General features: G+C 45.0%; 1 protein-coding gene across 1 annotated transcript in view; it reads left to right on the forward strand.

Annotated features, from left to right (window-relative positions):
- Positions 1-17,632, forward strand: part of CCNK (cyclin K) — a 421,050-nt gene that overhangs the window by 378,326 nt on the left and 25,092 nt on the right. The window contains exon 10 of the mRNA XM_044074606.1: positions 5,145-5,219. Within this exon, the coding sequence (XP_043930541.1) occupies positions 5,145-5,219 (75 nt within the window). The remainder of the gene's footprint in view (positions 1-5,144; positions 5,220-17,632) is intronic.

The raw sequence follows: 17,632 nt of genomic DNA on the forward strand, positions 1-17,632 counted from the left end.
CTCAACCGATTTGTAAAAAAGTCCAAATTCCGGATGGTCACTTTACAATCCATTCTCCCACTGTTGGAGAAAGGAGTCTGGATGTGCTCCATAGACCTCAAAGACGCCTACTATCATATTCTGATGGATCAGGCGTCGAGGAGACACTTACGCTTCAGCCTGGGAGACAGTCATTTTCAATTCCGAGCGCTGCCCTTTGGTCTCACCACAGCCCTAGGGTGTTTACCAAATGTTTGGCAGTCGCGACTGCTCACTTGAGAAGTCTAGGATTCCAGGTGTTTCCATACCTAGACGACTGGCTCCTAACTGCCGCCTCCAGGCATCTACTCTTGCAAAATTTGGCAGCCATGATAACACTGGGCAATTCCTTAGGAATCACCTTCAATTGGTCAAAATCTGTATTGCAACCATCTCAGCGTATTCTGTTCATCGGTGCAGAAATAGACTCAAGGCAGATGCGAGTCTATCTTCCTGCAGAAAGGATCATAACACTACAGTCCCAAGTCCGAACTCTGCTCCTCAGACGTCGCGCTCCAGCAAGAATGGTCCTGCAACTGTTGGGCTCCATGACAGCCACCATTCTTCTGGTCCCCTTGGCAAGGTTGCACATGAGGATACTTCAGTGGCTCCTCTCGGTCCAGTGGTCTTATCAGGACCTTCCCCTCAGTCACCACATTCTGATCACGGACACGTGCAAACAGGATCTCCGTTGGTGGCTTATAACCCCCAACCTGAATCAAGGGCAACCCTTCGTCCCGCCACTCCCCTCTGCCACGCTGACTACGGACGCCTCCCAGACAGGGTGGGGGGGTCATTATCTGGACAGGTCGGTCCAAGGCACGTGGCACCCCGACGAGAGTCTTCTTCATATCAATATCCTGGAGATGAGGGCGGTGCTCTTAGCGTTGCAAGCACTGCACAATCACCTCCCCCAGGGTACAATTGCCATTCAATCCGACAGCATGTCGGTAGTCTGGTACCTAAACAAACAAGGAGGAACCAGGTCCTACCCCCTTTGCAGAGAGGCCATGAGAGTATGGGATTGGGCGATTGCTACCAAGCGTTTTCTAATGGCAACGCACATTCCGGGGAAGTCCAACGTGTTAGCCGACAGACTGAGCAGAACTATTCTCTCCCCTCACGAGTGGTCCTTGAACAACAGAGTGACAACACAGATTTTCACGAGATGGGGAGTCCCCTGTTGCGATCTCTTTGCAAACCCCCTCAATGCAGTGTCATCACTTCTTCACTCTAACCCCACTTTCGGGGGGGATTCCCAAGGACGCTCTTGTCCACGATTGGCCCTCCGGTCTGCTTTACGCCTTTCCACCGGTTCCCCTTCTCCCCAAGGTGATTCAGAAGGCGATTCGCTTGAAAAGCAAGATGATTTTAATCGCCCCATACTGGCCTCGACAAATCTGGTTCCCCTTCCTTCACAGATATGCATTGGAGGGTCCTTGGTTTCTGGACCAAGTTCCGGACCTGCTGACTCACCAGTCAGGACAACTCCATCAGTCCCTCCATTCGTTGAAGTTGACAGCCTGGCTACTCCTCTTCTAACCATAATTAGGACCCACTCTCTGGCTCCTGAAGTCATACACATTTTGTCTTCAGCCCACAAGACTTCTACGAAGAAAATATATAGCAGTAAATGGAAGAGATTTGCTATTTGGGCCCAGCTCCGAGGATTAGACCCAATGACAGCCTCGGTATCTGAAGTACTTAAATTTTTAGCCTCCCTGTTCCAGCAAGGCTGCTCAGTATCTACCATTAAGGTACAATTGGCGGCTATTTCTAATTTTCATGAAAATGTGCAACCTCCCTTAATGAGCGACAAGCTTTGTAAAGCCTTTATTAAAGGAGCTTGGCTTTTACGACCCCCCATTTCCCAACCTGCACCTCCGTGGGATCTGAACGTGGTATTAGGTGCCTTAACCTCGCCACCCTTTGAGCCGGCAGCTACCTGCGATCTCAAATTCCTTTCTTGGAAAACTGCACTTCTAGTTGCTATTACTTCAGCAAGACGGGTTTCAGAGCTTCAGGCTCTATGAGTTAAACCACCTTACCTAGTGTTCCACAAGGATAGAGTATCTCTTAGGACAAACCCATCCTTTATACCCAAGGTTTGTTCTAGTTTTTGTCTACAGCAATCAATGGAGCTGCCGGTCTTCTTCCCCAAATATTCCAACAGAGCTGAATACACTTTTCACTGCTTAGATGTGCACAGGCAATTGCGCTTCTATTTGGATAGGACACACAAAGCTCGAAAATCAGATCAACTGTTTGTGTCCTTTTCAGATAACAGATTAGGCAAAGCCATCACTAAAGGCACTATTGCCAAGTGGATCAGGGACTGCATCACTCACGTTTATCTCATCTCAAACAAGCAGCTCATAGCTCCCGTAAAAGCTCATTCCACTAGAGCTATGGCCACTGCAGCCTTTCATTCCAAGCTCTCTATTAGCGATATTTGTGCGGCTGCCACGTGGACATCTTCACACACCTTTGTTTCTCACTACAAATTAGATGTGGCATCCAGGGGTCGAGCTTCCTTCGGTTCCACAGTACTCAGGAGTGTTTTCCAATGAGCCACCCGGGAATTAGGTGCTAGGGACGCTGTCCCATCTGTAGAGAATGTAGGCGAGATAGGATCACATTACATCTTTTAGTTATGTACTTACCATAACTTTAGATGTATGGGATCCATCTCGCCTACATTCCTAATAACCCACCCTCCATCCCCCTGCCTTGTAGACCAGGAGAGACCGGACGGTCCGAATCTGTTTTCTTTCCTCTCTTGAAAGACCTGAGTATGTTATGACAATAGTATGTCTCTGTGGATATGAGTGCGAACAAACGAGATCTGGGGAGGTAGTGGTGGTGCATCCTGGGATATGAGGTAACTCAGCCAATAAGAGACTGCGTTCTATAGTATAGCGCCGAGTCGGAGCCAATCTGTAGAGAATGTAGGCGAGATGGATCCCATACATCTAATGTTATGGTAAGTACATAACTAAAAGTTATAATAGTTCCCTGTTCTTTGTCAAAATATTACTTCCCTGGATCCCTGTCTAGCATAGCTATTAATGTGATCCCTGGGGTAAATTTCCTATCACCCATCCAATCGTCAGGGTTCCTTTTGAAGAGGGCCAAGGAGGCACTCTGCTTGACATGTATGGACAGTCTATTCCAGAGTAAGGGCAGTCTCTGGGTCAGGAACCTATCTCTCCAGCATGTCTTGTTCATTGTGATGACAAGGTTTAGGTCCCTAGAGTGTGTGGCTCTGAGGGATTGGGATTTCTTTAAGTGTAGCATGTCCAACAGCTCTGGGTTTGACATGGCCTTGTATGTTAAGCAGCGATCGCCTCTGAGTAGACGATATGTAACAGAGTATAGCTGGAGTTTTTTTAGTCGGTCAGCATAGGGCATCTGCTTCAGACCTGTGATTCTTTTAGTGAGGTACTTTTGCGGCCTTTCCAGTTGCTGCAGATGTCTACTGAGGTACATACCAAATGGAGCATTGTACTCAATGATGGGTCTAATGAGGGATGAGTACAGTGGGACAATGACCTCTTTTTTTCTGGATGAAAAGCCCTTGGTGATAAGGTGTGCCACACACAAGGATTTCCTAATTGTTGTGGCGACCTGGTTATCAAAGGTGAGACCACAGTCCCAGGTCTCTTATCGTAGTTTCGGTGTTTAGTATGCTGCCACCAATGTGATAATTCATGGGTACATGTTTTTTCCCAAACGGGATAACTATACACTTCTTGGTATTGAGCTTGAGCCCATGGCTCTGGCACCAAGCATCTGTTTCTGTAAGGCCCATTTGTAGAATATCCACGTCTTTTGGGGATTCAATAATGGCTCCCAGTTTGCAGTCATCTGTGAACTTTGTTAGTCAGAGACCCCTTACTGTTGGCTTGTACCTCAGAGAAGTAGATGCCAAACAAGAGCGGTCCCAGAACCGAGCCCTGAGGCACTCTGCTTGTCACTTATCTGGAGCTGGATTTGGAGTCAGCTACTTTTACAGTGTGGGTTCTGTCAGTCAGTTTGCGACCCATCGAGTGACGTAGGAATTAATGCCCAGCTTAGTAAGTTTATCTATGATTCCAGAGTGGGGGATGGTGTCAAAGGCCTTTGCGAGGTCCAGATAGGCTGTATGGACCTCCTTACCCTCGTCCACGGCTCTGGAGACTGATTCAAAGAAGTCAGTCAGGTTCAGGAGACACAATCATCCCTTCACAAACCCAAACTGGGTGGGGTCCAGTGTTTGAAGGTTGCCAATGTCTTTGTTTATAAGTTCCATGATAATACGTTCCATAGCCTTGCAGATCAGGCTCATCAGACTGATGGGGCGGTAGTTCCCAGGATCCAAGGTGGATTCTCCCCTTGTGGAGTGGGATGACTGTAGCTGTGTGCCACTCAGTGGGTACAAAGCCTGAGGTGAGGCTGTGGTTAAATATGACACTTAGGTGAGGTGCCAGCTCATCCTTGCTTCGTGGTGTATTGCAGTTTTGGAGGAAGCCATTTATCTGAATGAGATGTTAAAACAGATACTTTGCAAAGTCACTGCTCCAGTATTTTTGTATTTCAAGAAGTATGATTAATTGATTATTTGGAGCTTCTTCATCAGAGGTGGATGTAATTTCAGCTAAGTAGCTTAAGTCATTGATTTCAAGAACAGAGAAGTACCGTCAGTGACTGAAAGTTAGTTGGCCTTTGAGTGTGTCAAACAGTAGTATTCTGTATCTGGAGATGGTGAGATAAATCTACAAATCCTGTTTTCAGTTGTGTATTACATCCGTATTATTGGGTGAGTTAAGGGCAATGAATGGCAGCAGTGGTGATTTTTCTTTGTGTAGTACTTGAGGTGGTGGCTGCATTAGTTCTTGATGAAAAGATTTCTGGAGTCTTAGTACTAGATGGTTTGGGTTCATATACTCAACTTACAAGATTCTGCAAAGTCTTATTCACAGTGCTCTAAATTATCATTATAAAATGGGTTAAGTTGGTGCAGATGCATCTATACTTTCCACTGATCTTGAAGAATGTATATATTATTTGTTGTGAGACTTAAAAATCTCTGAGCAGTGAAGTAGTGTTGGCTTATAACTTCATACATTTCTGATTTTTTTCCCCAGATCAAATGCAACCATGTAAAATACCAAAGCATGAAACGTCACTTCTGCCCATTCAAAGTACCCTTTCTCTACCCGGTAAGTGCAACATAATCTGTTACTGAGGGCTACCTGCAAACTTTCTGACTTCTGATAAATTTGTGTGTTTTGCTTTAAATTGTGTGGCCTCTGTCACATGTACATTCTTGTGTCCAGTTGTCTCACTACAGAAATTCAGTGGTACCCTCAAAAGTTTTTCCTTCATCATCCATTTGATATTGTCTAACTTGTGGTTATTCTTGAAAAAAAGGGAGAAATACTGAGTGGAGCAGCCTGATCTAAAATTCCAGTGATACACCCTTTTTACAAGCTAGTCCCAGAAGCCAGAATAACTTTTGCCTCATTTGTATCAGAGAAGTCTGGCATCAAAGGATGAGTTTGAGAGGATATACCACTTAAACATCCACTCTTTTACTAATTCTGAAGGGTTGTTGTTAACATTTGGAATGCCGTACCAGAGTGTAATTTGGTGATTTGATATGAGTGATGAGGGAATAAACCAACCCACTAGCTATTGAGGAAGATTTCCACTTCCTGTAGAAATAATTCTCTGTTGCCTGCTGAACAGAAGATGGAGAGAGTTTTTGCATTCCACCATAAAGAACTTGGAGAGTGGTGCCAGAATCAACTTGATAAAGGTTCAGATAATGGTAACTCTGCCACTTCTTGGGCCGCAGCAACAATAAGATAGAAAAAATATATAGGGTTGTGACCCCAAGTATGTATTATTTTCAGTCATCCTTGTTTGGTAATGTGTGCTGATCAGACTAATAATCAGTAATAAATACAGATGTGTTGCTTATTGACCTGGCTTGCCATGAAACCACCTTGGGAAGAACTGGGTTCCTTGCCTAAACACAACTTGAAATAAATACCTGTGGCAAGCAATTAAAACCAGGGGACCACTCAGAAATTTGGTTAGCTGTCAATGTATAGTGTAAGACTTCCGCAGATCCTCAACTAGGGGTCATTGTCCTGGTACTCCCTGTTTGACAACAGAATCCCCATAATTCTGCAGTTATTTTTGGCAGTGAGCTTGTAATTCTGCTGTCCTTGGTCATTTTTCTCATATTAATACTACAGAGCAGTCACAACTGATAACAGCAGTAATACCGGGAGCCCTGGCGGAAAAATCTAATGTCAGCCTAGCAGTGGGAGGGGTTTTTCTTCTTCTCAAAGAATGATTTACTTTGCTATAGACAAGTAAGATCCCAATCATACTGTGGAAAGTCCAATTTTGCTTCATAGAGATTGCTGTAGTACATCCATACTAATTAACTACAGCCAAAATTGGCTGTCCGCATCTGATTTCTAAACATTCTTCCCAGTGCTGACCATACAGACACATCACTCCTGTTTATAACTGAATGTTGTAATGAAGGATGACCCCCCCCCCCCCCGTGCTCTCCATATCTTACTTGGAAAATAATTATTATAGCAGTTAGTGCAAAAGAGTTGCATTTGTTTTCTCCCCTGATCTTAGTAGCGTCTCCCAAGTTTTGACTTTCCCTCTTTATCCTTATGTCTTTCTCACACTGTAGTTTACTGTTATTGTGTCATCAACATTCACACTAGTGTTCATGACTTGAATTTAGTTCTTCCTGTTTCCATTGGTTCTTTTCAGTATTTGTTTTTCATTGTCTTTCCAAGTTCCAGAGTCATGGCTTATAACTCAATGCCAAGAAATGCATAATAGTACCTTTTGGGAAGTCTGCCACCCAGGGAAATTGTCATTGATACAACACGACAGAGAGTTAACCTGGCAGTCAGGGATTGTGGTACACATGTAGATAGTAACCTGACTTTTCACCAACATGTGACAAAAAATCATTCCATGTTGCTCACCTTGTAAGTAAAGGCATGGCATCTAGGTCCGGGAAAGTCTTCATGTTGCTTTACTCGGCCTCATCATGCCCATCATTGAGTATAATGTCCCCCTCGGCATGTACCTGCCCAGCCATATGCAACAACTTAAACATCCACAAAGGTTCTTACAAAATAAATCCAGGGCATAAACACGTTGTCCTGTGCTGATCATCTGAAAGCCCTATCTCTATACTCTGTCTTCTACACTCCACTGAGAGGCAGTCTATGCCTGGCATACAAGTCAACCTTGGATGCCGCTCTTATGAAACTTTTGCACATCCACAAATGAATAGCATCAGAAGTACTACATTTACAAGATGTAAATTTTGCTTTCAATATAAATAAGATATGTTGGAAATAGAGATGTTTCTCAGAGAATCCCCATTCTCTAGAATAGGCTCCCCATCCATGTGAAGCAGCGTCTCTCTCTGGCCCTAGTCAAGAGTAACCTTGATCAATGGAAGGAAAATCGGAAATGTACCCCCCAATGTCTGTGATGCACAGAGGCAAGCAGCAAATTATGTCCATACAAACATACACCCTGTAATCTATAGTAGTGTTCAAGTAACATACCCCTCTCCTAATATAAACACCCAAGATACAACACAAAGGGGCACAGTTGAATTCAGTAGCTGGGCTTATTAAAGCCATAGTGGTCCTTAGCCTAGTATGCACCTATGAACTTATGCTTAGTACTTTATCATTTATTTTTGTTTTTACAGGATCTTCATTGGTTCTGGATTTTAGCTTTATTATGTTTCTTTGCCAGAGATATTTAGTAAGTGGGGCAGTTGTGTGTGAAATTTATATTGTCCATTGGGATGTTTGCAAATGACACAGATACTGTGAGTGTGTGACCAGCCTCCATAAGGTCTTAATTGTGTACCCACTGAAGGAAGAGACCAAATGTAGAATTAGCATCCTTTTCTTAAAAAGATAGTAATGTGTTTTAATTCCATTTTTAATAACATGGACTTTGAAGCATGAAAACCTTATAAATAATGTGCATTTATTTGTGTATATATTTTTATTTCTGCATAACTTGTATTCTGTCATGTTGTGTTTATTGTACACCACAAGACCTAATGTGTTTCAAACTGTATTCTGCATCTTTTCAGTAGAGTCAGTATGTACACTAATGGTACTGTCCATATTCCTGGCTGACTGAGAATTCATCATGTGACACTGATGCAACTACTAGATCATGACCTAATACCTTCCTGAATTGTGTTCTTCATCTTGATGAGACTGTATTGTTTGAGTGTACATCCTTGTACTCTTGTGATCTTTCTGTTTGCATCATTTCTTCATGTTTAGACAGATTTGTCTGGAACAGATGCCTTTTGATCTGATGTTGTTAATCTTCTTTCCATTCATCACTGATGGGTTCGGTTCAGAGCCCTCGGAACCGAGTTGGCCTATTACCAAGCTCGCACCAGCCAAAAAACTCTCGAGCTAAGTCTCTACCCAGAGTGCCCTTCTCCCTGTTACCTCAGATCTCGTTTGCCACATAGCCGTAAAGCCGCATTTCAGCCATGATCTTAGCTAAGTGAAACTTTTTTTATATTTGTGTGAACAATTTTGGATATCTTCATATTTTATTAAGCGATTAGTATTTCTAGTATCTTTTTTTCTGTCTAACCTTGTTTCTTCCTCTCTACCCGTTGTTACCGTTGGTAAACTTTCAAGTACCATTGTTGGTAAGGCCTTTTCTCCCTTACCCTTGTGGTATTTCTTCAATGCCATAGTTGGTATTGTTTCTCCTGTTTAACTTGTTTGCTTTGACTTTTATTCAGGTGTTTCCCTTCTGTTCTCTACATACCAGTGTATTGTTATATTTGTGATTTTTTTTTTAATTATTTGGCACATTTTGCGAGGCTCCAGAGTGACTTGATCTCCGAACTCTCTGGGACGCTCACAGGACAGTTGTCTTACAAGGTCAGGGACAAAGTGGCCTCGCAGCTCGCAACCCTGGAATCAATATCCAACTCGCCCAGGATGTTGTTGTCACATGCGACCGAAGGGGCGGCTACAGCAGCGGGTTTGGGCATTATGAGGCATCATGCCTGGATGCGCATTTGTGACCTCATAGATCCCTTCAAGTCTTCCTTTCTGAATGCTCCCATCAAAGCTTCATCCCTTTTTGGATCCAAAGTGAAGAACACGCTAGCAAAGTACGAGCAAGACAGAAAAACCCTGCCTGCCGTAGGCCTATGGTTTTCCAACCCTCAACGTACCTTCTCCAGGAATCAGAGGAGTGGGAAAATGTGGCATAAGAAATCTCAGGGTCCTTTCCATGCTGCATGTGATGATGATACTCACGGGGGGGGGGGGGGGGGATAACAATTCTGGAAGATGTCCCTATAGAGGCAGAGGGGGTCCTCGTAACCAAGGCTCCAGGGACTCATTTCTCTGGACAGCCTTATCAGCACTCCTGAGGAGCGGCCCGATTGCTTACCTCTGGAAGCAGTCGGGGGTCATTCCTGTCTGCACCAAGCTGCCTGGCAATCTATCACCACCGATTGTTGGGTGCAGAGCATTATCATCAGAGGTTACACCATTCCTCTTTCTTGTCAGCCAAAATTGCCAAGAAAACTTCCCGACGTTCCACCCAGTCAAAGGGAAGAAGCAACTTCAGAGATTATAAAGCTGTCTCAAAAAAGAGTCATCCAGCCAGTCCCACCAGACCAGCGTGGATTCAGTTTTTACTCAAGATTCTTTTTGGTGCCAAAAAAGACAGGGGACTGGAGACCCATTTTGGATCTCAGCAGCTTAAACAAGTCTGTCACCCAAACCAAATTCCGGATGGTCATGATTCAGTCCATTCTTCCCTTTTTAAGAGAAAGCGATTGGATGTGCTCTATAGATCTCCGGGATGCATATTTGCCACATCAAGATGGACAAATGCTCCAGGAGTCTGCTTCGCTTCCGGCTAGGAGCCAGTCATTATCAATTCCGTGCCCTGCCATTCAGTCTCTCTACAGCCCCCAGAATGTTCACGAAATGCATGGTAGTGGTAACAGCTCACTTGAGACTAAAAGGATTCTGGGTGTTTCCATATCTGGACGACTGGCTCCTTACCGCCCCTACCAAGCATCTTCTGGTAACAGCACTGCATTATACTCTTTCTCTGGCAAAATTGTTGGGAATAACGACACATTGGGAGAAATCAAACTTTATCCCTACACAACAAATAGAGTTCATTGGAATAGTGTTCAATACTCAGTCCTGTCTGGTATCACTCCCAATTCAGACTCCCATCGATTGAGGCTTCAGCTCCGAGTGATACTCTCTCAAACTACAGTCTCTGCAAGGGAAGTTCTTCAGGCCATAGGTTCTATGGCTGTGTGAATCCCGATAGTGCCGCTAGCAAAGCTACATATGCGGATTCTGCAATGGCTCCTTCTGTGTCAGTGGTTCCCAAACTATCACCCCCTCAACTACCAGATTCGAATAACCAACTCCTGCAAACAGGACCTGCTTTGGTGGATGAGGTCAGACGTAGAACTTTGGAGTCACCCATTTCATTCTCCTCAGCCCACAGCCATTGTAACCATGGATGCTTCTTTGATTGGGTGGGGGAAGGGGGCATTTCCAGGGAAAGACTGTCCAAGGCACATGGTCCATCTGCATATCATTGTTCTGGAACTGAGAGCTGTGCTGATGTTCTTCATGTTTCACTGTTGCAGTAATTGCATTTGGGTTATCTGCTTACAGGTAGCCCTCAGTCGGCCTGATTATCAAAGTCTTGGGTCCTGCGTCAGTTGCTGTCTCATCTTCCATGATGTCAGGTAGTCAGAGGTATAAAGCATGCAGCCGATGCCATTACATCAGTCTTTCTTGCCGTGCGGTGCCCGAAGCCAAAGCAGTTCGCAAGTGCTGGCCGGCCGACTCCTGAAATTTTCGTTTTCAAGTTTCAGAACCAAAGTCTTCAAAAAAGCTAAGTACCCTGTTGGGGATCCTTTTTCTTGCTCTAAACCAATGTCAGTAAAAGTTAACAATTGTATTACTTGTGGAAAGCAAATACCTCATAAAGATTTTCATTCGTACTGCATTCCTTGCTTAGGCCCAGACCACAAAGTCCTTCGCTATCGGTTTTGTGCCTTATTCAATCCTCAAACTCTTCGTCGTTGGTTTCATTTTCGCATCAAACTATTAAGGTACTCTGTTTAATTATCCAGAAATGGCTTCGGTAAGCCATCCAACTACCTACATTCCAAAAAAACGTAAAGATAAAGACAGAGACAGACCGCATAGGTCCAAAGCTGCCGACAACGCTTTCGTTAAGCTAGTCGCCAGTTCGCCGGTACTCAGTGAGGTGCTTTTGCAGCCCCTGATACCCACTACTTCAGATCCGCAGGCCTCTACTGAGACCCATTCGGTGTCCGGTATGCCGCGAGATGCTTCTTCGACTATGGAACCTGCGGATGTCTCTACCTTGCAGGGGTCTGGAGCCGCTGTGCACGCACTGGCTTCTGAGGGTGTATTCAGGCCTACTGACTTGCATATCAAACCGACACCATCTTCTTCTTCAAGGCCTAAAACTCGATCCACGCCTAGAAAACCGATGCCCAGACCGCATGGTCAGGCCCATATGCCTAAAAAACAGATGATAAGAATGGCTGAAGACCTTATTACTCTAATCAGGAGAAGCCAGCCATCTCCCTCTAAGAGACCTAGAACTGATTTTCCTTCTGATTCTTCTGATCAGGATTCTGAAATTTCCGTTTCTTCTGATGACCAGGATTTGCCCATATCTACCTATGAGGATTCTGATGCAGAGGACTCCATTCCCTCTGCTTCCCCTCCAGAAGATTTCTCTTTTGGTGAAACTTTGCACACGCATTTCCGCTGGGAAAGCCAGGATTACTCTGACTCCAGAAAGAGGCTTGGGGAATTCTTACTCCTACCTCAACACAGGCCTTTAGCTATCCCTCCTGTACTGGACATTGTAGATGATGCCTTCTTGGAATATAGCCTGGCCCCAGACACTTCACCTCCAGCTCCCAGGAAACCTGACAGGTATTACAGAGTACCTGACTCTCACAAGTTCCTCTTTAAGAATCCTACTGCGGATCCAGAGACCATTTCACAGGGACCCAAATGCATTAAGGATACTACTGCCAAAAACCCTTCCCCCTCTGATAGAGATTCCAGGGCCCTGGACAGATGGGGTAAGAAGGTATACACTTCTGCTACTTTGGCCATTAGGGCCTTAAACTGCCAGTTTCATATGTTAAAGTATCAACAGCATATTTTTGGATTACTTAAACAGAAAATGATGTTGATTCCTGACTGTGCTGAAAGTAAAGAATTACAGGATTTAATGCAAGTTGGTAAACATACTTTGCAATGTGGTTTTGTGCTGCTGTCACTGGGTCTGTACTTAGAATGCTTGCTTGGCTTAAGGAGCAAACTTTGCCAGATCATTTTAAAGCTAAATTACTGGATGCTCCCTTAAACCAAGACAGCCTGTTTGGCAACAAAGCAGAAGAAGTACTTAAAAAGATGGAGGAAAAAGCTAAATATATGCAGACTGTTAAAGATCTCCTGTAAAGTACAGCCTCCCAGATTTAGTAGGCATTGGCCTTCTAAGAATTGGTACTTTCCTGTCTCTTCCAGGCCTTCTCAGTCCAAACCCAGGACCAGTAGACCACCCAGGCTACAGTCTCAAGGCAGGCCTAAGCAGTGGGGGCTCCCACTTTCAAAGCTGGAAGTAGTAAGACACCCCCCTGTGGTAAACTGTCACAATGACTTAACCTTAAACCTTCCAAGCCCTGCTCAACTGACTGCTCCTTTAGAGGGAAAGATCGCCCTGCATGCATAAAACTGGGAACTCATTACCCAAGACAAATAAGTTTTTAATATAGTTTCCCAAGGATACCAATTCCACTTCCACACTTTACCAACCCCAAACGGTTGGCCAGACCTACCCCCAAATCAGTGGGCAGAGGTTCAACAGCAGGTTCTCTCTCTTCTGAGTATCAGGGCTATTCAACCTGTCCCAGAAGAGGAATGGGGACAAGGTTTTTACTCAGACTTGTCCTGGTACTCAGAAAAGACAACTCCTGGCGTCCTGTCCTGGACCCGTCTATTCTAAATACCTTTTTGGTAATCCCAAAATTCAAAATTCTAACTCTTCATCAGCTGCTTCCTATGCTAGGCAAAAATGCCTGGTGGGCAACATTGGATTTAAAGGAAGCTTACCTGCACATCCCAGTAAGGGAATCTTGCAGAAAATACCTACGCTTCAGAGCAGGCTCCATGCACTATCAGTTCTCTGCACTGCCCTTTGGCTTATCTACTGCGCCCAGGGTATTCACAAAGTGCCTAGCTCCAGTCATTGCATTCTGCAGGCAAAGTAATATTCAAATATAGCCATACCAGGACGATTGTCTAATTCAGGCAGAAAGCCAGGACATAGTATTAAATCATCTGGCATTTCTAAAGAAACTGCTAACCTCACTGGTGTACACCATAAACGAAAAGAAATCACACCTAGTACCCTGTCAACAAATTGTATTCCTGGGAGCATGCTTGAATATAACTTCCCAGATGGCCTACCTCATGCCAGAGAAGCAAGTTTATTTGACAGCCTACTTCAAACTACTGGACACAAAGACTCGGCTATCTGCAAGGAAATACTGCAAGCCATGGGGTTCATGGCCTCTTGCATTCTACTAATTCCATATGCAAGACTGCATATGAGGAAACTGCAATGGTATCTAAAAAGCCTATGGTGTCAACATTCTCAGGATCTGGAATCAATGGTTCCTATCATTCCTTGTATAAAGACAGAGTTCCTTTGGTGGGCAGAGGCCTGCCACCACAACAAGGGACTGCCATTCACTCTACCCCCTGCTGCCCATACCTTAACAATAGACGCATCAGACTATGCATGGAGGGCTCACTTGGCAGGGCAGTGCATTCAGGGCAAATGAAACCCTAGTCAAATGCACCTGCATATCAATCAGAAAGAAATGTTAGCCGTACAGAATTCTCTGACAGCCTTCAAGGACCACATTCTTCCAGGGCAATATTGGTAAAGACAGACAACACCACTGTTATGTGGTACATAAACAAGCAGGGGGGACCCACTCATACCCTCTCTGCAGACTAGCCAGGGCTCTGTGGAACATAACCTTGAGCTATCGAGTGCACCTACAAGCTCAATTCCTGCCAGGCAGGCAAAATACACTGGCAGACGACCTAAGCAGAAATCTCATGGATCCACACGAGTGGAAACTGGAACCAAAGATATTCAACATTTTGAGAAACAAATGAGGGAGCCCAGAGATAGACCTGTTTGCCTCCCCTCAGAACTACCAGTTGGACAAATTCTGCACAAGGACTCCCCACAGACAAGCTTGGAAAGTGGATGCCCTGTCCTTCACCTGGGAAAGCCTGTCAGTTTATGCCTTCCCCCCTCTGCCTCTCCTCTCTAAAGTTCTACTAAAGATCAAACAGGACAAACCAAGGATGATACTCATTGCACCAGACTGGCCACGCCAACACTGGTACCCCCTCTTGCACAGTATGTCACTGCTGGAACCATGGCACCTGCCTTAGACCCCTGCCCTGGTGTCCCAGCAGGCGGGCCAGATTCTGCATCCCCAGCTTCAAACCCTGAACCTGGCAGCCTGGCTAATTACCTGAGTTCTCCTATACCATCCCTCAGCAAACAAGTGCTGGATGTCATCCTGGAGGCAAGGATGCCTAGTACTAGAAAATCCTATGCTGAAAAGTGGAAAAGATTCTGTTCCTAGAGCCAGACTCGGGGGATGGTCACAACAGTGCCGAGTTTACCACATATTCTTAAATACTTAACAGAGATGCTTCACAAGGGCCTTTCCTTCTCTTCTATTAAAATTCATGCCTCAGCCATTTCAGCACATAATAATACTGAGCCACCCCTCTTCTCTCACCCACTGCTGAAACAGTTCATCAGAGGGGCCAAACATTTAAGACCACCCAGGAGAGCCCCTACCTGGTGCCTGGGACTTTAACTTTGTATTGGAAAAGCTCACTCTACCTCCTTTTGAGCCAGCTGCCACTGCAGAGTTGAAATTCCTTTCTTGGAAAACAGTCTTCCTTCTGGCCATCACTTCAGCAAGAAGGGTGTCTGAATTGCTGGCCCTCATGGCAGTGGAGCCCTTCATCACCTTTCATGCGGACAGGGTGTCCCTCAGGACCAATCCTTCCTTTATGCCCAAGGTGGTATCCAGTATGACCCTTAATCAGTCCATTCATTTGCCAACCTTCTTTTCTAATCCAGAGAACAAAGGAGAATGAATACTGCACTCTTTGGACATGCTCAGACAACTTAGATTTTATTTGGCCTCTCAGGAAATCTGAACAACTGCTAGTTGCCTTTGATGCAGGGGCAGAGGGGAAGGCCATTTCAAAGCAAACCATTTCTAAATGGATAGGCCATTCATTAATTTCTGCTGTAAGCACCATGGAAAACCTACCCCACAGGGGATAAGATCCCATTCCACCAGGGCTGCATCTACTGCTACAGCCTTTCTCAGAGGTGTTCCTACCAGGGACATCCTAGAAGCTGCTACCTGGAGTTCTGTACATACCTTCACCAAGCATTACCACTTGCCATTTTTTTCTAAATCCAGAGCTGGTTTTGCCACTGCAGTCTTGCAAGGCCTAATAGCTGGTCCTAATGCTCTTTAATTGCCTCCTCCCTTCCTTAGCTTTGGGAATTTACCCAAATGTAATGACTGCAACAGTGAAACACGAAGAACATAGTACAGTTGTGTACACTTACCATAAATGTAGATGTTTGGGTGTATTCACTGTTGCAGTCCTGGTTACCGTCCCTCCAGCCTCCTGACTTGTATTGACTATACCTCTCTTCTTGTTTACTGTATTTAAGCTTTCTGGTGTATTTGCTTTTTGTTGGAAGTGTAACCTTGTGTATAATTGCTTCCCATTATGGGGGTACCTGACATCTGGGGCAAGAAAAACTGATGTAATGGCATCGGCTGCATGCTTTATACCCCTGACTACCTGATGTCATGGAAGATGAGACAGCAACCGATGCAGGGCCCAAGACTTTGATAACCAGGCCAAGTGAGGGCTACCTGCAAGCAGATAACCCAAATATAATGACTACAACAGTGAATACACTCTCTAACATCTACATTTATGGTAAGTGTACACAACTATAGTTAGTCTTGCAGGCCTTCCATTTGGCTCTCCCTTCCAGGCCAATTACAATTCAATCAGACAATATGTCAGTGGTCTGGTATATCAGCCAGCAAGGAGGAACCAAGCCCTACACCCTGTGTCGGGAAGCCATGAGAGTTTGGCAGTGGGCGATAGCTTCCAACCGCTTTCTGATAGCAACGCATATCCCAGGGAGCTCCAACGTGATTGCAGACAAACTGAGCAGATGCATCCTCATGCCCCACGAGTGGTCCCTCAACCCTGAGGTGGCATCTGTAATCTTCAGCCACTGGGACCAGCCTTGCTGCGATCATTTTGCTTCCGCATCAAACACCAAGTGCAGCAGCTATTTTGCCCTACTTCCCCCAGAGGTCAAGTCACCGGGAGATGCTCTGATCCACGATTGGCCCATGGGATTTCTTTACGCTTATCCTCCCATCCCTTTGATCCCACAATTTCTAAAGAAAGCTCATCGGTTGAGATGCAAAGCGATCCTCATAGCCCCATTCTGGCCTCGACAAGTTTGTTTCCCATTCCTTCAGCCTCACCTAGTATACCCACCGTGGATTCTGGACCCTCTACCAGATCTGATTACTCACCCCCAAGGGTTGAGTCAACCAAATCTGTCCAGTCTCAAGCTGACAGCTTGGTTTCTCCACTTCCTCTAGTCGCCAGGCAAGCTAATCTCTCCTCGCCTGTTCGAGACATCATTCTGGCTTCTCACAAACCATTCACCAGAAGACTATATCAGGATAAATGGAAAAGGTTCTCCATCTTGTCCAAGGATAACTTGCTAGACCCATATTCAGCTCCAGTTACTGCACTGCTTCAATATTTGGCTAAGTTTTTTGATAATGGAGCCTCTGCCTCTATGGTACGAGTGCATGTAGTGACAGTTTCCAATTTCCACAATGGTATAGATAGCACCCCTCTTATCTCTTTATGCCTTTGCAAGGCTTTCCTCAGGGGGACCTCTCATATCAGGCCTCCTGTCATCCATGGAACCATGGAACCTCACTCTAGTCCTTCAGTCTTTGATTCAAAAACCCTTTGAACCTGCTGCGAAGTCTGACCTAAAGTTTTGTCTTGGAAATCCTTGTTCCTGGTAGCCATTACCTCTGCCAGAAGAGTCTCAGAGCTGCAGGCATTTGTGTATCAAGAGGCCCTATCTAGTCTTTCATAAAGACAGAGTATCACTTTGGACGAATACGTCCTTTCTTCCCAAGTTGTTTCTGAATTCTCCATTAACCAGACCATTGATCTACCAGTGTTTTTTCCGAATTTTGCCAATAGAGGAGAGTATTGCCTTCATTCCTTAGACGTACATGGACAATTGAGATTTTACCTAGACAGGACCAAACCTATACTTAAATCATCACTTTGTCTGGGCCCAAAATGGGAGAGGG

Source organism: Protopterus annectens, chromosome 6.part0, assembly GCF_019279795.1.
Source record: "Protopterus annectens isolate FY-2018-M chromosome 6.part0, PAN1.0, whole genome shotgun sequence".
NCBI classification, from domain to species: Eukaryota; Metazoa; Chordata; order Ceratodontiformes; family Protopteridae; genus Protopterus; species Protopterus annectens.